The sequence below is a fragment of the Spermophilus citellus genome, assembly GCF_964194105.1.
Source record: "Spermophilus citellus genome assembly, chromosome: 5".
NCBI classification, from domain to species: Eukaryota; Metazoa; Chordata; class Mammalia; order Rodentia; family Sciuridae; genus Spermophilus; species Spermophilus citellus.
In genome coordinates, this window is record NC_138186.1 from 1,893,193 (window position 1) to 1,917,165 (window position 23,973).

Here is a 23,973-nt window from a genome sequence, read left to right on the forward strand (position 1 = left end):
CAACTGTGATAATAGTGACCATTTGAGTTCTGATACATTATATGTCATTTCATTTCATGGTCACAACATCCTGCTAAGGTAAGAAATATCTGCATGGCACAAACAGGAAAACCAAAGTTGAGAAAGATTAAATTTGTCTAAGAAATTGGCAAGATGCAAGTCTAAGCTCATTCATGGTTGGGAAGTGTCCCCTTGAGGGCCATGCGCTAAAGTCCTGGTCTCCAGCCTGTGACAATGTTGGCAGGGGTGGGGGGACTTTCAAGAGGCAGAGCCCAGTGGAAGGTCTTGGATCACTGGGCGACTGCCCGAAGGGGACTCAGGACACCGGTCTCTTTCTTTCTCTCTTGGCTTCCTGGTTGCCACGAGGTGGGTGGCCTGCTGTACCACATGTCCCTGCCATGATGTACTGCCACCACAGGCCCAAACACAGGCCAAGCCACCATGGGCTGAAGCCTCTGAAACCACAAGCCAGAACAGACCTTTCCTCCTTATTAGGTGACCGCCCCAGGGGTTTTGTCACAGTGACGGAAAGGTAACACAACGCATCTGTCACCAGAGCTCTGGGCTTCATGGAGTCTGAATGTCTCATTATGAATTTGTTTTGCTCCATGTTTGGTTATGAAATAAAACATCTGACGCCATAGATTATGCCAGAGATGTGGCATTTGCTTTTCTAAATGCCTCTCTGTCCTTGGGAAAAAGGCGATGGGTATTGCCTCCTGCTCAGTGGCCTGAGTTTTCCTAGAGAGACTGAAACTTCAGTCCTTAACAGAATTTTTTTCCCCTAACTTTAAAAAGAGATCATCATCTTTATCTGGTAATTATCATATTATTGTGTCAAAGAGCACGTAGAGCCCCTTCTTCTATTATTAGTCTACAATTATTTACTGAATCGCAGTGGAACCCTGTCCTCCCCAAAACATCCTAACTGAGCTCCAGAAATCTTCACCATAATGGATTTTAAGACTCTAAGCAAAAGAGTCTCGACAAGAGTTCAACATGGGTAAACCTCCTATGTTCCTGATGCTCTGTTTTACTTGGCCAGCGGTCTGGGGAAAATCAGCAGTTCAGGTGATGGACGCCCCTTGGCTTGTTTTTCACAAACATGTATCCAGTCTAGTAGTTTGTAGAAGTGTGTTTGCAAATGCAACATGTGGTAACAAGGACAAATCCTTTAACCAGGCCTCTGGCCTTGAGCTGGGCTTCACAGAGATGTCTCCATTTTTAAGATAAGTTACAATTGGGCTCCGTGGTAACAGCTGGCAGGGGGAGGAAAGAAAGGGGAGAAGAAGCTCCCCCCTTCTCAGGTGTGGTCCTTGAAGGGTTAACTTGCCCAGAACAGTGAAAGAAAAAGCTGCTTTTATGTGAACTTCTGCAGACTGTGACCTTCTGAGTCCCTCCCCTTACACGCTGGGTATAAAACTCTGAAACTCCCTGAACTCGGGGTTCAGGGGACTGATTGATTACAGCAAAAGCTGTGCCCTCTGAGCCTGGCTGCAGCCAAATAAAACGGTTTCCGGCTGTCTTTAGTGCCCTGCCTCGTCTGTCCCTACAACAGAATAACAGTTTAACGATACGCCGGGTACTGCACGAGATCCCCAGAAATCGCCACAGTGGCACACACTCTGGGGAGTGGAGAGCAGAGACCAAACGCAGGTCTGAAATGCAGGGTGACCCGCAACACTGGCGCCATCCCTGTGACCTCCCAGAGCAGGGGGTGGAGGGAGCACCTGGCCCTGGGGAGGACGGAGGCGGGAGAGGGGGCTTCCTGCAGGCTGGGAGGAAGGGAGGACGGTGCCGGTGGACACAGTGCAGAGCTCTGCTGCAGGTGCAGGCAGAGGGCTGCCCGCAGAGTCCGACTGGGAGGAGGGGGCCAGGTGAGTGGGGGGAGGATGGCCAGGCACAGAGGGCTCTGAGGGCCAAGAAGAGGAGTTTGCAGTCTGGCGGGTTCCTAAGACGTCGGTGGCATCTGCCATTCACTCATTTCTTCATTCAACAAAGACGCATTCATCGGTGCTTCTGTTCATTGGACCCACACTTTGAGCATCTACTGTGAGCCGGGCACTGTTCAGCTCAGGGAGCAAAGATTCCCGCTCTCACGGAGGGGGTCTTCTGCAGAGGGGGAAAGGTCAGCACCAGGCAAATCGGTGATGAAACTCCATATGAAAGTCACATGACTGTCCTACCTATGTAGGAGTCTGTGGAGCAGCAACTGAGGGGCTCAGCTTGGAACCGGTGGTCATAGAAAGGTCCGGTAAGAAGAGACCTTCGAGGGAAAGAGCAAGCCACGTGCATACCTGGAGCTAGGAATATCCTGGTGGAGATGCGGGGAGTGCAAAGGGCCAGTGGCAGTGGGCGGCACCCTTGGTGGAGACTTCAGGAGACACAGCCTGGTGGGAAGGGGTCGGTCACTGGGGCATGCTTTTGCAATGTACCTTGTCCTCAGACCCTGGCCTGCTCGCTCGCTCTCTCTCTCTCTCTCTCTCTCTCTCTCTCTCTCTCTTCTTACTTGGCTGCCATGAGGTGAGCAGCCTCTTCTGCCACATGCTCCCCACCCTGGTTCCGCCCAAAGCAAAGGAACCAGATGACCTTGGACTGAAACCTCTGAAACTGTGAGCCAAGTAGATCTTTCCTCTTTTAAGTTGATTTTTCTCAGGTATTTTGTCATAACAACCAAAAATTAAGTCCCTAGCCCCAGGTATTTTGTTATAGTTACCGAAAATGGCTGATTAGAAAAGGAACTCATACAGTAGCCCATAAGATCGGCCGATTAGAGGTGGAGTAAGAGAAAAAGAGGCATCAAGGATGATTCTGAGAGTTGTGCCTTGACCAACTTGAAAGATCATATTCTCCCTAACTAAGGTGAAGAAAAACAGCCGGTGGTTTGTGAGGAAGGTCGTATTTTCGATTTTGAAGATGATACATTTCCAGCTGTGCCCAAGAAATTCAGAGGAGTGGTCTGAGTCAGAGAGAGAGACTGAGGTCATTAACTTTAGCTAATCGAGATCACCAGTAGACAGAAGGTGGACCCAGAAAAAGGAACCACCTTAGGACTGAGCCCAGGCCCATCCCAGGTCGGCCTGGATCGGAGAGGGGACACCTAGGACTACGGAAGGGAGAAAGAGACAGCGGCTCCCCCAGGCCTGACTGACAAGAGCCACAGCTGCCGGGGATGGGCCCAGCTCCACCTCATGCAGTTCTCTTTGTCTGCCAAGGTGCTGGGTTTCAACGTGTTGCCTTGCGCTATTTCATGCTCTAATCTGGGATGTGAGTATCTCTCCCACAGGTACTTGCTTATGTTTAATAAAAGTAGACATGATTCACTAACATCCTGTCCAGACGGCTGATCTCTCCCCTGCCTGGTGTGGGCTGCACCTCTCCATGCAGTGTCAGGGGTTTTGCTAAGGCCCACCCTGGGCCAGCAGCTTTCCTCGCCCGGGCCCTTTCCCCATGATGGGCCACCATACGTGGACGGAGAGCAATGGAGTCGTCTGTCTCTGACTGACACCTCTTCTAAGTTGTTCTTGTGGGGTATTCTGGTCACAGCAAAGCCTGCTGGCTCACATAGGACAATACCCAGACACATACGTCACTGTCACACTCAACTCCCCCATTCATCCGTACATCTCTTTGATTCCACTTAGTGACAGATCCAGTTCTCAGCTCTTGCCCACCGTGACCTGGTGGTCCTCTTGCCAGGGTCTCACCCAGATGGCAGCAGCCTCCCGGGGCTCTTCTTGATTCCACCCTCACCTGTGTCAAACTCGTCAACACGGCAGCCGGATGCTGACAGCCTCTGCTCAGTCCTCTAGCGGCTCCCCTTTGATTCAGTCTAAACCCAGGTCCCCATGATGGCCTAGAAATCCAGGCTCGTCTGGTCCCTGTTCAGACCCCCTTCTCCCTCTGCAGCAGCCACATGGGTTCTCCCTGTTGGCAAGACCCAGGCACACTCTTGCCCAGGGGCTGAGCTCGCTGCTCCCCAGTCCTTCCAGGCATCTCACCTTCCCAGGAGGCCACCCTGATGCCCACAGGAAGCTGCCCCTTCTCCCCACCCACCGCCGCCCAGGGCACCTGCAGCCCTGGCCTGGCACCACTTTCCCATCACCCTCCACCCGCTCCTGCAATGGATGCATTATTGATTGCATTTACTGTGTCCTGCAGCCTCCCCTCTGCCTCTGGTGTCACCTCTGAATCACCAGGGACTAGAATAGTGCCTGGGGCTTAATGAGAATTTAACCAATATTCAAAGAATGAACTGGATGAGTGACTATGTTATGAAGGCGGCAAGCACCGATGGTGCTAGGGGCACAGAAGAGCAGCCCTGGACTCGCCAGGGGAGAAGGTCCTGCGAGGCTCTCAGGAAAGATGGCCTCCAACTGCATCTCGAAGGACCAACAAGAGCCAGATGAAGAAAAGTAGGAAAAGATGAGCCAGGCTCGACTAAGCAGTCAGAAAGTAGTGGAGGTGGGAGACGCCCTCCGAGCCCCTGGGCTTCATGGGAGAAGAACTTATACCAGGAACTTATGCTGGAGATTCAAAATGCAAATATATTCATTATGTCCTTCATGTTTTATAAGTTAATAAAATTGAGGTAACAGCCAGCGCTGACATTCTGACATTAAGACAATGTTTAAAACATGCTCAGCTAGAGAGACCGCTCCCTGTTCCGTCCCCGGCAGTTTCAGCCTAATTGCCCTTTTGCAGGTTCTTTATTCCATTACAAGGTTTCCCTAGGGCTTAGTCAAAAGGGACCTGGAGCCAGCTCTGCAGCAGGGAGGCAACTTCCTGAGCTGGGGGATTGTCCGCTCCCCCGTAAGTGCTGGGCACATATTTACACAGGGTTTTGGACGTCGTTTTGTGAGCTGTTTAAACAAACCAACAGAGCAGGTCGCCAGTCTGTCTCCTCAGCTGAGATCCTGCCCTGGGGTGTCATTCTCTCCTGGGCATCATCTTTTTTCCTGTCCAAGCCATTCACAACTTATCATGGTCCCGGGAGACTCACTTGACTGGGGTCAGCATTCAGAGCCGCCAGGTTCCAGAGCGAGAGGTAGGGACGGGTCCAGAAAGGCAAATCCGGACAGCTTCCAGTTCAGCTGGTACCCTCTGCTAAGTAACTGAGTTTCCTGGGTTATCATACCTTAAACCAACTTCCAGTGGTTGCAAACGCCAACTGAGGATCTGCATAGATCAAGCTGGGGGCACATTTAACAGAACCAGAGGCTCTTCCCACTACCCACGCGGTATGCGACCCCCACTACCCGCCCGGCTCAGCAAGGTGGGTCTGCTCCAGAACTCCTAAGGTAATGAGTGGAACCACCCACAAGCACATGATTAAGCCTCCATCAGCAAATGACTTGCTTTCTAAGGAAGAAACCTGCAGATCTGATGAAAGGCAGCTCACATGGGGGTGGGGGGCGGATATGGTGAAGGCCACAGGCAGAGGAGCCAGATTCCATTCAGCACAAAAGGTGGACTAGGGCTGGAGAGACGCAGGGAGGTAAAATCAGGCAGAATGGGAGAGCGAGTCATCAGGGCAACTCCTCATACCTCACCATTTTTCAGGAAGCCCGACGCTGACGACATCTCTGAGTCATTTGGGACAAGGATGTCGTAAGTGTGACATGGTGACAGCAAATACCACAGTGTGCTTCAGATGCGGCAGCTCACTGCCCTCACGGTGTCTAGGCACCGTTAAATCCATGTCACTACAGATCTGAGTGATGCTGGGAGGCTAACGCTTGTCCTAGGTCAGGACACAACCCCCTCTTTCTGACCCCCCACTACACGGAACCACACACCAGATGAGCAGAACCGTCCCCGAGGGGCAAGCATGCCCATCTGATTGGTCCTGATCACCTAGGTCCATGTTGACTTTTTCCCTGTGACTTTTGTTACCACTTGGGCTGTTGGCCTGGCACTGAGAAGCCTGATGTTGCCTGGACTTCCCTCGTCTCCCCAAAGACAGCACACAGCCTCCCCCATGCACACAGCCTGTTCCCAAGAGAAAAGCTGAAGTGATTCAGCTTTAGCCAGTGCTTTCGGGAGATGAGGCTTTCTGGTGCACGCAGTTGGTCTCAAAGAGGAGCAGAGGGAAAGGGGCCCTGGGGAGAGAAGTTCTGTCACTCACCATGGTGCCCGTGTACTCTTCCAGCTTAGCCTCGGAAACGGCCTTGTGGTGGTGCAGGAAGAGGTCTCGGAGGAAGTTCTGTGACACCAGAGAAAAGTGACACTGTATGTCGTAAGTAAATAAGCTGCAAAGCTCTGTAGAGGCCTTATGACTGTTTGTTTGAAGAAGGAGGTAGGATGTTTTTGACAAGCAATAAGTCCAAGCATGGAGGGCTGTCACTGTTAGAAGGGAGCTCAGGGAACCCAGAGAATAGCTCCAGGCATGGAAAAAAGCGAAAGTGCTCAAGTGTACCTCTTTGCTAAAGAGAGCGTCACAGCCCGCACCTGCTGAGTCTTCTAAACAGGCATGCTTTTTTTTAAAGTAATCTATTCAAATCCATGTTTCTTAGAATCATGGAAATAAAACTCATGATGCACACATATCAAATCGCCAAGGATAAAAACCCCTCCCCCCGCGGCTGTCCCCAGGGACACTTACGTGAAGCTCAGCCGCTGATATGAAGCCACTGCTGTCGGCATCGTATTTGCGCCAAATCTGAAACACACAAAAGTCTTTAAGCGATTTGTCCTCAAAAGCTGAGAGATGGACTTGTGCTGGTGTCCCCCATGGTTCAGCATCTGAAAACTGTCCCAACTGGTGCAAGTAAGACTTTCACAGGGAATTTCAGGCTTTCTTTGGTGACAGTAATTGGGAAGAACTCAGCCAAATTGTGGCACTGTGTCCACTTGAAGCCACTTATAAGGGTCACATGCTCCCATGGGAAGGCTCCGTATGAAACAATAGGATGAGATGCATTTCAACGCTGTGCTGTGCAGGATGCTACAGAAACAACTCTGGACCCCTGAGAGACCCACACGACAGCGCAGCGCCAGCTCAGAGGTAGCGCAGGGCTGAAGCCAGCCTGCCCTCGTGGTCTGCCCATCCCTGACTACGAGCTGCATCTCTGTCAGACAACCATCCTCAAGGTGGACACGTGACAACCTGGCACCCACACAAGTGGGAAATGAGATGGAGTCACCTGCTCAAAGCTGAGACGCCAAACGTCAACACCTCCCAGTGAAAGGGTGGGCTCACACACACTGCCGGGGACACGGTGACCTCGCCTGCATGGCCGTGGCTCCGGGTGGAGGGAGAGGCTACCTCGGTGACTCCCAGGGGCAAGCCATCCCTCCCACTGGTTTGTGGCCACAGCTGCGTCCTGAGCTAGGAGACAGAGCTGGAGATCTGATCAAAGCCACCAGCCGCCTGCTCTGATGAATGCTGCTCCTTGAACCACCTCTGCCTCCCGTGGACAAGGCCCTGGCTCCCACACAAAACCAAGGCAGCCCAGAGCAGTTGTTTAGGGAACAAGGTTCTCCTTCATCCTAAATGGGTGGTCTGTGGTACCCACGGCAGGGACCTCCATCCTGCACACAATCAGGACCCAACCTCAGACCCCACCAACAGAGTGAGTGGGCGGCGGTGACACCAGGCGGACATTTAGTGAGAACTGCTCAGAAAGCCACTTCTTCTAGTCCCAGTCATTTGTGTCTGAATTAGCTTGACTTATAAAATCAATGAGGTAAGTGTGATTTATATCATATTTTTGGATGAATATACCCAAACTATGAGAATTTCCAATAACTCCACCAACCATTTTTACAGACTCTTTAAGTGTTTTTCTCCATCCCCCTCCAGCTCCATAAAGGCAGCTGAGCCATGGGGGGCCAGAGAGCTTTCTGTGAATCTCAGCAAGCCTCTCTCTAAAGGAAGAAGGCCAAGTAAAGAGAGATCCAGACAAACAAAAACAGTTTATTACCAACAAACCCTGGAACAAGGAGAAACACAAAGAAGGAAGTCTAAGCAACTGTGAGCAGAGATAATGTGGGCAAACTGAAAAGGATCTCAGCTGCAGAAAATCCATGGCATATAGAAAATCAGGCAGAAATAATGCCCTGTGCAGAAAAGGCACTTGAGCTAGTGAGTGTGTGTTAAGCTAGTGCTAAGGGCCTGTGGTTCAGGGGAACAGTGGACACTGGGGTTCCTAAGATACATAGGGTATAATGGGCTGCAATCAATTTAATTAAAAAGTAACTCAAGGGCCGGGGACATAGCTCAGTTGGTAGAGTGCTTGCCTCACCTGCACAGGGCCCTGAACGTTCTTCCTTATAGAACAAATTGATCAAGTAAAGGGAAGGAAAAATAGAATAGATATATTCTTAAAAAGATAAGAAAGCTCCTTAGTTCTGTTTCCTTTTCCCATTTCTCAAGGTTATTCCAGACTAAAAAAGTCCTAACATGCTAATACTTTTTTTCTGATTTTAGAAATAAATGATGTTCATCATTCAAAATTAAAGATATACAAAAAAAAAACTATACTATCCAGAAATCCCTACCCCAGAGATGATTATTTAGTGTTCCTTTCCCTTCTGTTTCTATTACATATAAAACAAAACTGAATTGCTGGTCACATTACCTACACACTTGGTTGATTTATAAATTCTATTTAAAACTTCCTGTGAGCATTTTTAAACATAATTAAAATCATTTTGAAAATGTCTTGAAAGTAACTTGTAAATAATTTTATACAGAACTAGAAAACACAAAGATTATGAAAATGTCCAGAAATCCTACCATTCACAAATAACTGTAATTCATCTTACGAGTATTTATCTATGCAGGTTTAGGAAAAACAGTGTTTTTTTTTTAAACAAAATTAAGATCACTCTATGTACAAGTCTGTTTCTTAACATTACATTGCACCTCCGGCATATCATCAAATATTCTTGGAAACATTAGCAATTCAATGATGCATACTGCCCAGCAGTGGGACTTTCCCTAAGAAGCTGTAGCCTCTAGAAGGACCCCTGGCAAGTACTCAGAAGCACTGTGGAAGGAAGGAATCATACGAGGTGTCATCATTTCCTTTATTCTTCCTTCATTCAGAGTTGGTTATGTTATTTTTTCTCCCAATTCTGGGGATTGAATACACAGCCTTATGCATGCCAGGCAAGCGCTCTACCACTGAGCCACAGCCCCAACCCTTCAGTTTTAACTCTTAAGTAACAGCACAGCATTTAATGGACAATGTTCTAAAGAAATTTTTTTTTCTACATTTTCGATTACATCCATAAAATACCTACCTGGAGAAGTAGAATTATAAAGTCAATACGTAAATGTTTTTAAGTAATTCTGAATCATGAAGCTTTAAAGTTTCCTGATTGAATTTTTGCAAAATTACTTTCCATAAAACTCTTCCACAATACACACCTGCCACAGAGCATCAGTGAACAATCTCAGGGTTTTTTTTTTTTTTTTTTTTTTAGTGGCACTGCATATTTTTATAGATCTTCTTAAAATCTTGACCACTTTGTGAAAAATTAAGTTATTTTATTTACATTCCTTGGGTTATTGGATATATTTATGGTCCACTCAGATTTCTTCGGTGAAGACCCTGTGTATGTGCTTGCTCGATTTTATATAAAGGTAAAAAATAGTGCCCGCTCTGTCCTCTGTGCACAACTGTCCCTCAGGACAGGCAGGAGAGGGGGCAGCCACTCCCCTCCCCATGTCAGGCCACTCACCTGCATAAACTCCACGCTGCTGTCCAGGGGGGTTTCCAGGCGAAAGAACAGAAGAAACTTTTCATCCTCAGACAAGAACATACTGGCGAGCTAAGGGGACAGAGGACAGCGATCAGGGACACTTCCCCGGGCCCTTCAGGGAGTGCTTGTGGACGCAGGCCACGGGGCAGAAGGGCTCAGCTCTCCCAGAATGGAGTTCCCTGCCCTTGATAACCCTGCGTGGATTATTGGTTCTTTCAATAATTATCATTCTCCTACTAGGTGTGAAACCTGTTTCCCATGAGCTAAAAATACAAAATAATGATGATAATAATAAACTTGCTCAGCATTCAGTATGTTCCAGTTACTATTCTAAGAACCTCCCATATTAAATTATTAATGATAGAAAATAGGAATAGTCAATAGTGAATAATGCTTACCTGGGCTTACAGGTACTGTTCTAAGTGCTCATTTAATCCAAACCACCTCCTTTGAGATACACATACACCACTGCTATTTCTTTCTAATTATAGAAACTAGGACACATGGAGATAAAGAAATCGTCAAGGGCCAGGGATATAACTCAATTGGTAGAATGCCTGCCTTGCATGCACAAGGTCCTGGGTTCGATCCCCAGCACACACACACACACACACACACACACACACACACACACACACAAAATCATCAAAGTCATGCAGTGAGTAAGTGGGGAGTGGAGTCTTCAAGTCAGGAATTTCAAGCCCCCCCCCCCCCGCCACCCGCAACCATGAAGCTTTGCTGGTGAGATGCTGACTGTTCAAAGAATCTCAGTGCCAAGTGCAGAGCAGGAACGACTGCTGGCTGGGGGGATTCTTGAGTACTACTGTGGTTTATGCTCTTTCACATCATTAGAGTTTATATGATGCTACAACAGTTGACTGAAGGGTGATAAATTCAACCAACAAGCTTCCTATGTAAGCAATTGATGTACTTCACTCTTCATTTATTTCAAACACAGGTGACATCTTGTTCCCCTATAGGATCATGATTCTGCCTCACACCTAGGCGTTTGACAGGGTTCATTGCACCTAGGGGACTACTGTGTAAGCCATCTTCCTTCTGGGTCAGCCCATAAATAATGACTGCTTTTCATAACTGATAGTTTTCTCAGCATCTGGTATAACGGCACAGAGCAAGTCCAGCACACGTGAAGTGGGTGGGCTCTAGGCCAGACTGGTTCACCCGCTCGTTTGGATTCGAGTCAGCTCAAGGGTATATCATTTTAACAACTGTTTTCACATACTGGGTGCTGGGTGCCTACTGCATGGCCGGCACAGGTAAGGTGCTTTTCATTTATCATCTCACTAAACTCTCACATCAACCCTTCAGGAAGAATAAATACCCCCTTTTTTACTGTGACAGGCAAGAGTAGCACCAAATTTCTCCTTATTACTCACCAATTGTTTGATCTTGGACAATTTAATTGACATATCTATGGCCAATTTATAAAATGGGAACATTTATAAAATGGGAACAATAATAATGGCATCTGATGCTTATGTGAAAACTAAAAATAAAATGAGCCCATATTCGTGAACTGCTGTAGCAAAGTACCTGGTGTTTATTCAGCCATCATAAGTGGTAACTTCGATGTTACCACTTATCACATGGTAATGGGATTCAGCCTCAGAGACATGAAATGACCTGCCCACAGTTACATATCCCCCCACAATGACTTTGTGTTCTACCCTACAACCCCATGGTCAGCTGGGACTAGGAATGGCTCTTCAGGACTAAGCAGTGCTTTTCACATAGGGAGGGCTCAGGCGAAGAAACCCAATTAGACGTAGTTCACTTAAGCCAGGCCTTTATGACCCCTCTCTACCTCCACTTTTAGCTGGAGTGGCACAGAGGTATCCTGGGCACATCAAACACACAGAGTGTCCCCAAGCCTTACTTTGGCTCTTGGTCATGAGCTCTTCTCCATCTTACTTTTCACTTGAACATCTAAACTGTGTCAGCATGACTGATTTTATGTCACGACTACCTGCAACTGGAGTAAGTGAAATGTCACTGGTAGCAAGGAGAATACGGGAGAAATAGAGACCTTGCTGCCAGAGACTTGCAGACCCATGAGGCCTTAAGGAACCTTGGGAAGGACCCAGACCTACACTACCAACTTCCCTACAAACAGCCACCAGGGTCACACTCATGGGCAGCCTCTAACCACATGGCAGCCTGTTGCTCAGGAGGGTCCACCTGGTACCATGCTTCACATCCCTGGGGACGTCCACAACTAATGGAACACCACTGTGTGCTGTGTCTGCTCCAGGGCTGAGAGCACACCAAGAACCCTGCTGTCACGAGCCCTAGTTCTGCACATTGAGCTCCGTGTTTGCATTTACTTCTGACATACTGATATTTTTATGTCAATTCTGATGTGAATCGTAGGTTACATGTGAAACTTGCCTTTGAGCAAAAAACAATGTTGGAAACAGCAACACTCATAAGTCTAGGGTTCAGCTTATTGATTTTCTGAAAAGGCAGCTGCCGTTCACTTTTCATAAAGAGACATTATCCTGCTCCAGTAACATAATTCCCTAAGGAAATTTCCCTTTTATTTTTTTTCAATGATATTGACTGTCCAAGTCAATATGGAATGGTGGCCCCATAAGATCTTGCTGGAACTGAAACCTAGTGACCTCACAGCTGTGATGATTTCACAGCAACATGCATGAGCCACATGTGTGATGCTGGTGTGAACTTATAATACTGTCAATCATGTAAAGACACAGCACATACAGTTACATACTGTGCACAGAACTGATAAGAACAATAATCATCTGTGTCCCTGATTGTATGCTTATTATAACATATTTTTATCATTGTTTTATAGTTCTATTTTCATATAAAAATAGTTTTTACTGTATTGCAGTCAGCCATGTTATATTGTTAGCAGCCTGCTACATGTTTTGTTTACTGAGAGTCTCTTGATAGTACCAAGAAGCCAGATGGAATGATTGACTTATAATGCCTGGTTTGTGTGAGCAAAAAAAAAAAAAAAAAAAAAAGCCTTACAAAACATTTCTCAGAACATATGCTGTCAGTAAAGAAAGCTATTTTCTGTTCTGTTTTGTTTTAATGATCATCAGAGACAGATGTTTCCAATCTCCACTGGCATTGATGCTAGTTTGTTTAAACTTTATTTATTCATTTATTGTCAGTAAGTTTTTTCCTTATACAAGTTCAATTTGAACGAGACACTGTGAAAAGACATCCCCACCTCAATTCCCTGGTGATAAGATAGGTATATTGATCAACCCCAATAAGACCAAGAAAGCCCTGCCTACCCTTCATTACTAGGTAACTGAGCAGATGAAAAAGGAGAGGCGATTGCTTCAAAAACCAACTGCCCTGCAGAAGGCTCGTATTTCCCAGTCGAATGGATGTCAGACTCCCGTTGTCTCTCACAGGAAATCACAGCCCAAGAAGGTAAGTCAAGAAAGGCACAACCCAGAAAGGCACAGTGGCGACAGGTACCTCTTTCATCTGAACGCGGGTAGGGGCCTCACGCGTGGTCACCAATTGCTGTTTCAGCCTGCGCGTGTCTTCCTCCAAGACGGCCTCCTGCAAGGGCCACACACACCCACGTTAGTGCAAGAGCAAGCACAGCCTGGCCCCTGTGCCACTGAGGAGCAGATTCCCCAGCCATTTAGGAAGACTCTCTCGTTGTGGGGCACAGCACAGTGCTGGGGACTTCAGCAACCCACCACCTACCACCGTCTGACCAGGTGAAGTTTACAGTCACTAAGTCACTAAACTACAGAGGAAAGAAGCTGAGAAACTAAAGTGCTGAAAGAGTGAACTGGAATATCATTATAAACTCAGCTGTGAGAAACAATAGCACTGTAATTAATATATAGGTGTTTTCCCAAGAACTCAGAGGCTTTCCATTTTTAACTAAACAATTCAGTTTGGGGAGCGCCATGGCTGCTGCAGGGCATTCTCTTGATCTTCTCCTTGTGCCCACTGAGAAAAGCATCATTATAACAGGGAAATAATCAAAGACTAAACCAAAGGAAATGATCGTTGGCTCACCAAAGAGGTTATCTCTTATCCACAGCCTTCCCTACAGCTGCAGTTACCTTCTTGGGTGGATTTCGGGGATGCTGCAGGGAACATGAACTATGAAGAATGAACTCTGATGTCAAATGGAGGGCACAGAGAGTCTTCGACATCGCCCAATTCAAATATTCCATCCTCACTGCAACTTGTACTTAATAATGTCTTAATTCTTAATATGCTCACTCTAGTCCTGGTCCCAAAGTCTCCAGCTGTGAGTGACAGGACTGGGAAGAGGTGATGTTCACTGACCACCATCCCCGCTGGTGTTGGAGACCAGGGGACTCGGAGCTGCGGGAGACTTTGGATGTGTCATCTATGCACATGTGTGCAGGAAAGTGAGCTGGTGGCCTTGAACCTGCCCAGGCCTTCCCCTGCTGCTCTCAGAATAACAGTAGAAAGCGCAGGGAGAGCTGTGCTGAGATGAAGCACTCACTGGAACACCCGGACCCCCAGGGCTCCCTTCCTGCGCCTCCCAGCATGGGGCATCCTGCAGCCCTGGCCCAGCACCACCAGGCCAACCCAGGACAGCTGCTTTCTACTGAGCAGCTACCCCATGCCAAGCACAGCGCCAGCCCCTGGTGGTGAGCCAAACAGCCCGGGGCTGCCCTGGGGCACAGGCTGTGGAAGACCCTTTGTCCCACCTCCCTTTCCACTGGGACCTCCCCCTGAGGGACTTCCACAATGGGAGGCCACGGGGGGGGGGGGGGGGGAAGGGTGCCAGAGAAGGACAGAGCCAGCCTCTTCCTTCCACAGGTGGCATCTCCTGATCAAGAGGACCACCTCTGCCTTCCGGAGCCTGAGACATGGAAAGAGGCCCCTTTCATGTCCCCTGCACCTGTGGCTGCCCTCAGCCACATGCTTCCTTCTGACCAGCCTCCATGCAACAGAGTCCAGGAGAAAAAGCCTCAGGCTCTCCTCGGGTTTGAGACTCTGCCCTTTCATGTTACTGATGAAAAAGGCCAAAAGGATGACTTTCCCCACAGGCGGACAGAACACCACAGGGACCAGCACTTCCACTCCCTGGCCCTCTGCCCCACACGTTGCTCCCACCCCATGGGAGGCAGCAGCATCCACAGGGAGCCCGGCAAGAAGTGGTTTATAAACAGGAAACGGTTCAAACAAAAGGTGAGAACTTGACTCACTTTGGGAATTTTTCAGGATGGGTTTCAGCAATTAGCTAAATAACAGGATGCTTTAAATATCATAAGACCCTGAAATTTGAAGTCTAGTTCTTGAACACGCAAGTGGCACCATGCTCAGGAGAAGTGACTCTGTGCTGGGGAAGACCAGAGGGTCATTGCAGGACTGTGGCCCCCAACACAGTGTGAGGTGGGTGCCCAGCAAATGCTTGGTGGTGGTTTATCACGGTGAGGAGAGAAAAAGGCTGAGGTGAGTTGAGCGACTGGATCCCTGATATCATTTTAATCTTTGCACTCTGAAGGCTGACATGAGCGCCAGGTAGATTCATGCCAAACTACAGTGAGTCTCCCCATCTGACCACTCAGGAACTTCCTCAGCATGTATAAAGTGAAACTGCACCTTTTTTTTTTTTTCCCTTGTCACCTTTTGCTGGAGGGGATTAGAATACCGTGAATGACTGGGGCTTCTGTAGTTCCCAGCAGGGTTAGACAGTGAGACTCACTTGCTCAGAACACATTGCAGTGAAGGGGAGTTTCTTTGTACAAAGTTAGAACTTTTGTTAACAAGAACTCAAGATGGCGTCTACAGGCGAAGCTATTTTTAATCAAGAAAAAAAAAAAAGGAAAACCCAAAGCACTCGCATTTGTGACAGAGATAATGCACTCATCAAATGGATTGTGTTCCATCATACCAGGGCCATCTGCTAGATTAATGGCTTTGGTCTTGTATTTAGAAACCCCCAAATGATTAAAATCAGAGGTCTCGGACAGATTGACTTTGTAAGTACCATCAACCAAGTGTGTTTGCTTGATGATTATGAACCTAGTTTTTAGAAAGGAACACTTTCTTAAGTGAACACCCACCAAACAAAACATACAGAGGGGAAGAAAAAGACATTACAACATCTCGGGCGAGGAAGGGGGAAATACCACCCGGATCATTCATCTAAGCCCAAGTGAGAGTGGTGGCCCTGAGGTGACTCACTGTGGTCACCACCTCCCTGGAGTAGGGTGGTGGCAGGTGGGACTTCAGGATCATCTGCCTTGGCTTGGAACTTGCTCTCACAAACGGGAGCCCCAGGGACAGATGTGTTTATTTTGGATATTAAAAGCATTTTAGTGGTTTAGAGAGTCAATGCCAATCATCTCATGAGATGTAACTTGGTGGTGGTTCTACAGCAAAGAGGATCCAGAATAAATCCTGGGAAAACAAAGGCCCCAGAAGAGACTACGTCACTCTGAGAACACGAGGACAGCGGGCGCTTCCCCAACTAGAAAGCTCTTCTCACCTGTGGGGTCTCACCGTGAGACAGGCAGGTCCAAACAGGGTCGTTCCCACTTTATGGGCAAAAACTGAGTCCCAGGGAGCGTAAATGGCATATTGATGTCATGCCACACGGCTGTGGCCGCAGAGCAGGGATGCCACACAGGATTTCTGTGTCCCCCACAATCATCTCCCCATCACAGGGCTTCTCTGAAGTGCACCTCTGGAGACCAGGAGCTACACTTTGCCCTGTAGAAGGTGAACAGGTCTCCTGCGATTGCAAGATCTCCCGTCGACCGGGTTTCCCCGTGTGATGTCACTCAGAGCCTCGACCAGCCTGTCCAGTCTCAGCACCTCCACTGTGTGTTTGAGTGTGTGATGTTGTTCCCTGTTAGGGATCAACTTGATCAGGTTATAAAACACCTAGAGGCGGGGGGCTGTGGCTCAGTGGTAGAGCACTTGCCTAGCGTGTGGAGACCCTGGGTTCAATTCTCAGCATCATGTAAAAAATAGATGAATAAAATAAAGCCAAATTTAAAAAAGTTACCTCATTAAAAAATAAATAATTTCCTAGAAAGCTGGAAGAGCATTATTTGGGGTGTGTCTGTGAGGGTACCACCCCAGGAGGTCAGCATGAGGTCTGAGTGCACTGAGTGCGGAAGATCTGCCCTTAGTGTGAAGGGACACCGTTCAAACAGCTGGAGTCAGAGAGCAAAGAGAAGACCAACTGCTGTCCCTGCTCAAAGTCCAGGACATGCTCCTCTCCTGCCCTGGACATCAGAAATGCAGGCTCTCTGGACCCTGGATCCAGGACTCTCACACCTGCAGCCCCTCTACTGGGTTCTTCCACTCCGGCCTCCAACTGAGAGTTGCAGCATTGGCCTCCCTGACCTTGAGGCTTCTGGACTTGACCTGAGCTGGGCTGCCAGCACCCCAGGTCTCCATCCTGCAGACGGCCTGTCTTGAGACTTCTCAGCCACCACAGTCACATGAGCCGAGTTCTGGTCTATCACCTCTCAAGGTCTCTATGCATATCCTACTGGTTCTGTCTTTCTGCAGAGCCCTGGCTTACCACAACGTGCAGACCCACGGAGGCAGAGCACCAGGAAAATCGCTCAGCAGGGTGGGAAACACTTTGAATTTCAGCTTGACCTTTTAGATGAAGAACTCTGCTGGGACCGCCATCTCCGGACCTCAGGATCACAGTATCTGTTGATCAATACATTATTCTTTATGGTGGCCTGGGCACTCCCAAGGGAAGTGAACTCACAGAGGCCACATTGGTGAACCATTAGATTTCAAAGCAAATAAATGTGGAGCCAAAGAAGCAGTGACCAGGTTCTACTAATGGGCCAGCTTTGGCTTGAGAGCACTGAGCCTTATCCTGTCCTTTCAGATCTCCCACCCAAAGCCTCCCTCAGGGCTAATGCCGAGGAGCCAGGGTTTGCTGTGCTGTGATTCCCCCGAGTTCTGTCTAGACCCTGGACCCAGCAGGACACTCACAATCTAAGCTTCTCAGAGGCCTAGGAGGTGAACACAAGGGAAGTGTGCGCAGGAAGCTGAGGCCAGCAAGGGACTGGCTGGAAGTCCCCATTCAGAGGACAGTCTGCAAAGAAAAAAGAGCAGCTGCTGGCAGCAGGAGGTTCCTCCCTGGCCACTCAGAGACCACGGCAGCAGCTTTCTGTCGAGCCCATTATCCTTCTTCTGAGGTCTCTGGGGGAAGCTCCAGCTATTGGGACCCCTGAAGATCCACCAGCCACGCCTGCTTTTCAGAGCCCAGGCTGCCTGGCCTTGGAGGCCTCTCTGCGGTCTGGTCTCTGTACTCACTAAGGGACGAGCACAGCAGGGCTGTCCCTCTCTACTGAGCTTACTCCTCGCGCATCAGGGACAAGCCCAGAACTAGAAAAGGTTCTCCAGTCGCTTTGTCGAGGTAGCACGGGGTGCCCAGTGAAGGTCCCTGCACCGCCCCCCACCAGGCACTGCCTCAGCATTTTGAAAGGGTGCCAGTGGCAAACGCTGCCATTTCTAGTTAATAAACAAGTCATCGACACCACCTCTCTAGCCCAGGGCTGAGGAGCAGTGTTGAATCTGCTGCCCCAGCTCAGTGGGATTCACCTGATCATGGCAGAATCCCCTGCCCGTAAGCTATCACCATTCCTGCAGGGACAGAGGGTAAGAGGAAATGCAAATGATGTAGTGTGATTTTACCACGCAAGATTCTTTGCAGACACTAAATATACTCAAACACGTACGGGTTCACATTTTATCAGGTGCTTGAGACCTTAAAATTTCTTTCTTTCTTTTTTTTTTTTTTTTGGAGAATTTTTTAATATTTATTTTTTTCAGTTTTCTGCGGACACAACATCTTTTTTTGTTGTTTTTTTGTTTTTGTATGTGGTGCGGAGGATCAAACCTGGGCCGCACGCATGCCAGGCGAGCGCACTACCCCTTGAGCCACATCCCCAGCCCCTTAAAATTTCTTTAGTAGACACAGAGATGCCTGCACTGAGCATAGCTGCACAGGACAACAGTGACTCATTTGTGACTTGTTTCCTCAAGGTTCAGGATTACTCCTGCACAAGAGAAAACAGGCCAGATCTGAGGAGGGGCCTGAGATGGAGCAGACAAGCTGCAGAGATGATGTTCCCCTTCTCTCTCTCTAATGGCAACAGTTCCCCCTAGGTTAGCTGAGTCCTCAGAAGGAGAGTCTTCAGCGAGAGCACATCTCGTGTGTGAGTAGCCACCCCTCCATCACCGAAAGTAAGACATGTCCAGTTTCAGTGCTGACTATGACGTTTCTCCTTTCCTATAAATCACTAAAGCAAAGAGCCTGCTGAAACGTGTGGAGTTGCAGCCTCTGGAGATGGAGATGTTTAGGCATTGACCACACTATTTTGAAGTTTAGGAGTTGAACACTGAAGACGTTAACAGCTTCACATGCATCTTTGGGTTTTCCACAAATACGCCTGCTGGCACATGGCCTCTGGTTCCTGGACCACCCTGACCCTTAGCATCCACAGGCCAAAGTGGGAGCCCAGCAGTAAGGCTGAGGGGGCTTCCCACAAGCTGCTGACACATGAAACTGGGCAGCAAAATTGAAATTGGGTGAGGTTTTCAGCTCTGCTCGGGGCTGGTGCAATCACAGTCATGAAGGGTAAAGAACAGTGTGTGCCAAAGGTCTCACCAGAGCAAAGAAGGGGCTCAGATTTCTGCCACCTGCCACCCCTTTCACCCCCTAGGCACACAGAGTGTGGGGATGGGGGACACAAAGGGTGATATGGAGAGAGAGCCATCGGAGACCAAAGCAGAAGACTGGGGTGAGATAAGAAATGAAGGACCAAAAAAAGGAGAGATGAGATAGAGAGGAAAGAGGAGGAATGGAAAAATGAAAGACAAGGGCAGGAGGGACCAAGAGAGACCTTTGAGAAAGAGACTGGCTGGAGAAAGAAAGGAAACAGACAGAGAGCCAGGGAAACAGGTGACGAGCAGGTGACAGATGAGAGTCAGAGGGGTCAACGAGGAAGGCAAGAGACACTGGGAGATGAGAGCCAGGAAACTGGTGAGAGAGACAGACATACAAAGAGGAACAGAATGGGAGGCAGACAACATGGAGGCCGGGTCGGCTGGTGGAGGGAGAAGGCAGCCTCCTCTTTTCTGACCTGTCTCAGCCCCCACACCCACCAGCTGCTCCTCAGTGGGGCAAAGCTCCCAGATCCCTGCTCTGGGTTCAGAAGGGAGAATGAGACGCACCCCAGTGTTCCCAAAATCAGGTGAGCTCTCTCTGTACCTGACTTCTGTGCAGCTGTTCGTGCTCCTCCTCCTGGCACGCATTCCCTAAGGGAGCCCTCTCCTGACCAGAGCCATCCAGACCAGCCGAAGCTCTGCGCCTCTGAGAGAGCTCACCTCTGCTTTGGGCAGGAATCTCCAAGAGTCAGTCTACATCTCTCAAGGTCAGATTTACCATCTGGGACCTGAATGCCACATAAATGGGATTATGTTTCTGTCTGGCTTCTCTCTAGTTTGTCATTCCCTCTTCTAATAAAATGAATAATGGAAAATGATTTTAGATGATTTGCCATTTGCTATCAAAGGAGTGCCATATGCACTAAACACCCAGAACGATAAAGCTCTTAACATCTTTTCCACCTTTGATCTTGTGAACAAAGCAAACCACCCTATCTCCAGCTTTAAATCCATTAGCAGAAGTATAAACAAGGAAACGCGTAAAACAGAGTTGACTACAGTTAGGACCTCTGAGTGCATGACAGATGTTACAATCAGTCAGTGACCAGCATGGTGAAAGTTAGAGTCGTATCTTTTATAAAACCTGCCTAAATCCCCTTGTGTTGCTAGGAGAGGGAGAAAAATTACACACATGCAAGGAAGAAAAGAGGTCAGATGGGATTAATGGGTACAAATCAGCACAAGAGTTGGATGCTTGTATTTCACTAAGAGACACATAGATTGATGCTCAGGGCCGGAAGTACTTACATCTGTGCCCAATTTCCTCAACATATGGTGAAAGAAAGCATCAAGCTCCTTCTCTTCTATGTAGCCTTTTTCTAAATGTAAGGAGATAAGCATAAATAATAGTCATATAGAAAAACATATGGCATTTAGGACTTATCTAAATTTGCTTTTAATCTCACGCCGTGTAAAATCCCCATAGACATATTTTCTTTTTGTCATCCCAATAATTAAGTACCAACATGGACCTCCAGAAGACACAGATGTGGACAGAGAATACATGCTGCTGAGTAAATGTTTTATGCTAAGGTTTACATTAGGATTTGAAGAACAAAAGCTCTTAAATACATGAATTTTAATGAATAAACACGAGTTTTAGAATAAAATCCAATTATTTTGAAAGCTTGGAAATAGTTAACAGAGGTAAATATAGAATCCTAGTTTGCAGGTTTAAACACACATGGTAGGTGTTTTATGTTTCTTTAATTATTAGTAAAACCGAAGTGATCGGTCCTCAAGAAAGTTTTTTGCCTTTGTTTTTTGGTAGAGATGTAGTACATTTGAAGGTTGATAAATTCCTCCTCTGTGGGAGAGAGTGCGTGCGCGGAAGAGGTAGGTGTGTACCCCCAGGACCTCACAGAGAGGGCTGGCTTCTGAGGGTTGCGCCTCAGCGCACCATCCCGGGCTACTTGTAAAGACTTTCGTCGTTGCACGCACCAACTGGGGAACCCTGACTCGCCCAGGCTGGGAAGGGGGCAAATCCCTCCCGCCACCCGGTTTCACGAGGTTTCCGAGTGTGTAGCACGGGCACGCGGGTCCACGCCGCAGGTGGAGGCTTTCCCTGCGCGGAGACCCGGTCCCGGGCTGGGGCTTGCACTCACCTTCCGCGTCGAAGCGCTGCCAGACCTGCCAGAAGCCCGCGGCGTCCCAGCGCCCCGGGGCCGGTTCGCGGGCGCTGTCCATGGTGGTGTGCGCGGCCGGGCACCAGCACCGCACGCCTCGGGGAGGACACCCGCACTCTGCGCTGAGCCTTCGCCAGCCGCTGGTGCTCTGCTGGGGCACCTGCCGGTGGGCGGGCTTCAGCTGGGAGGCGCTGGTGGCGCTGGTGGCCCTGGCGTCGGGGAGTCCTGGCCTGGCCCGCTGCCCCGCCCGCCCCCGCCCCCGCCCCGCGCGCAGAGCCCCCGCTGTCTGCTGGGGACGCGGGGAGGAGCGCTGTCACCCGGCCACGGCTCACTGCGTTGCCCTTTAGCTTGTTCGTCAAACTCAGAAAACTCCCTCTTCCGCTTGACTCACCTTTCACACTATCGTCTCAAGAGGTTTGCTAGGGAGAGCTGCCCAGTCTACAGCGTTGGAGGAGATGTCAGTGTCCGACCCCTCTGGACCTGATGACTTGGACACACGCTGCGGCGGGGGCAGGTGGAGAGCGCAGCAGCGATGGCGGTATGAGGCTGCTGCTCACAAGAAGCCAGTGGACAGCAGTTACTGAGCCCTGACCGTGTAGCGCACGCGCGCACACACACACAATATAAGGACTTGCAGGTACACGGAGATTCTGCCTGTCCCTGCGGCTCAAAGGGGTATCATTAGGATACTGGAAGGAAGACAAACTGAGCTCTCTCTACCAGGAAGAGCCAGCGCAGCCATGTTGGCCACCCTCTTCTCCAATAAGCGTCCACTCCAGCCTTTGGCTCCTGAGAGCCACATGAAAACCAAAAGCCAAACTCATTAGAAGGAACACAGAGATTTCCAGTGACCGGGAATGTTCACAATTTGGATGGTTTCTGGGTATGTCTGTTATCCCAGTGACTTGGATGGCTGAAGCAGAAGCTGAGCAAGTTCAAGGCCAGCCTCAGCAACTTTTGAGACCCTGTCTCAAAATAAAATAAAATAAAAAACCAAAAAGGGCTGGGGATTTGGTTCAGTGGTACAATACCCCTGGCTTAATGCCCCCCCCCAAAAAAAACAGATGGACTTTGAGTATATGTTGAGACCCCTTTGTTGGAGGATCTATAAAAGAAGCTTCCATATTGGTTAAGAGGGGTGGACCAGAAATATATCCTCTTTATAGCACTCTGACTCTGATATTAGTACTTGAACTGCTTTTTGAAAAGCACACATGCATAGGCCATCTGAATGAGTCATGAAAAGAACATGACCTTCATAGTCACATAGTCCTGGGTCAGGATCCACCATCTGCTAGCTGAACCACTCATTCTCATTTCTGAGAATTTATTATCTATAAAGTGAGGATTATAACATTTACCATGGGGAGTTTCCATGAGGATCATAGCTGCACAGAGAAATGCACAGTGTTCATGGTTGTTATGGTGTTCTGGATGACAAGGGATGAATGCATGATATATACACATACGCATACATATAGAGAGAAAATAAGTCTGAGAAACCTATAGTCCAGAGGAGCCTAATGAGAGAGAATGATCAAGTGTAACATTTCACCCTGGGTGTCATCTTGGAACAAAAAGGGGACATTAGGTAAAAATTAAGAAAATCTGAATAAATATGGAATTCAGGTACAATATTGGGGGGAAATGGTTTAGAACTAAATCTCTCTGTGCTTGAGGCCCAGCCTGGCCTCTTACCAGCTGTGAGAAACTGAGAAAATTATTCAGAAGCCACTTTCTTTTCTGTAAAATGGGGATGACCATAGCATTTTTCTCCTGGTGCTATCCTGAGGGTGAAATGTGCTATTCTGTCCTCTCAGCAGTGCCCTGAGCACCCAACCTAAGTCAGTTACTGAGGTGAAGAGTCCCCCAAACAAATGCATTGGGAGGACGATGAAATAAACTTGAAAGGTTTTGAGGAGCATGGCTTAGGCTGAAGGAAGGGAAATGACATCATCACCAATGGGAAGTGGTGGGTACAAACACTGAAGAGCTGAGTCGGGGAGGGGAGGAGCTCACAGTATGGGTAGTTACCATGTGGCCCTGGGGAACTATCAATACCAGCATCAGGCAGAAAGATTGGTCTATAGAACTCAGCAGGTTGATGACTGCTCTTGTTTTCTGGTAAATAATAGGAACAGGAAAAACGAGGCAAATATCAAAAGTAATGATCAAGATCTCAGGTAGGGCGATAGCTAAAGAAACAAAGGTAAATCTCTACAATGGGATGTATGGCATTTTCAAAATCGAAACTTTGATTTTGAAGCCCAATGACACAAGGAAAAGCAAACTACAGAAGCATTCATCTGGTCTGACCCAATTCTGTATTGACTTCTTTCTACACATAGGGAAACAAAGGATATCCATTAATGGCATCAGTGACGCTTCTCTCTGTAATGTGGAAAGGGAGGTTGTAGCTGAGTTT

The 23,973-nt window shown here is 48.4% G+C and overlaps 1 protein-coding gene across 1 annotated transcript in view; it reads right to left on the reverse strand.

Moving 5' to 3' along the window:
* SCGN (secretagogin, EF-hand calcium binding protein) overlaps window positions 1-21,609 on the reverse strand; it is a gene marked incomplete at both ends in the record, with an annotated part of 35,012 nt that extends 13,403 nt beyond the window's left edge. The window contains 6 exons of the mRNA XM_081295640.1: window positions 6,128-6,205; window positions 6,605-6,661; window positions 9,691-9,780; window positions 13,192-13,278; window positions 20,671-20,741; window positions 21,528-21,609. Coding sequence (XP_081151766.1) covers window positions 6,128-6,205; window positions 6,605-6,661; window positions 9,691-9,780; window positions 13,192-13,278; window positions 20,671-20,741; window positions 21,528-21,609 — 465 coding nt within the window. The remainder of the gene's footprint in view (window positions 1-6,127; window positions 6,206-6,604; window positions 6,662-9,690; window positions 9,781-13,191; window positions 13,279-20,670; window positions 20,742-21,527) is intronic.
* Window positions 21,610-23,973: the final 2,364 nt, after the last annotated feature.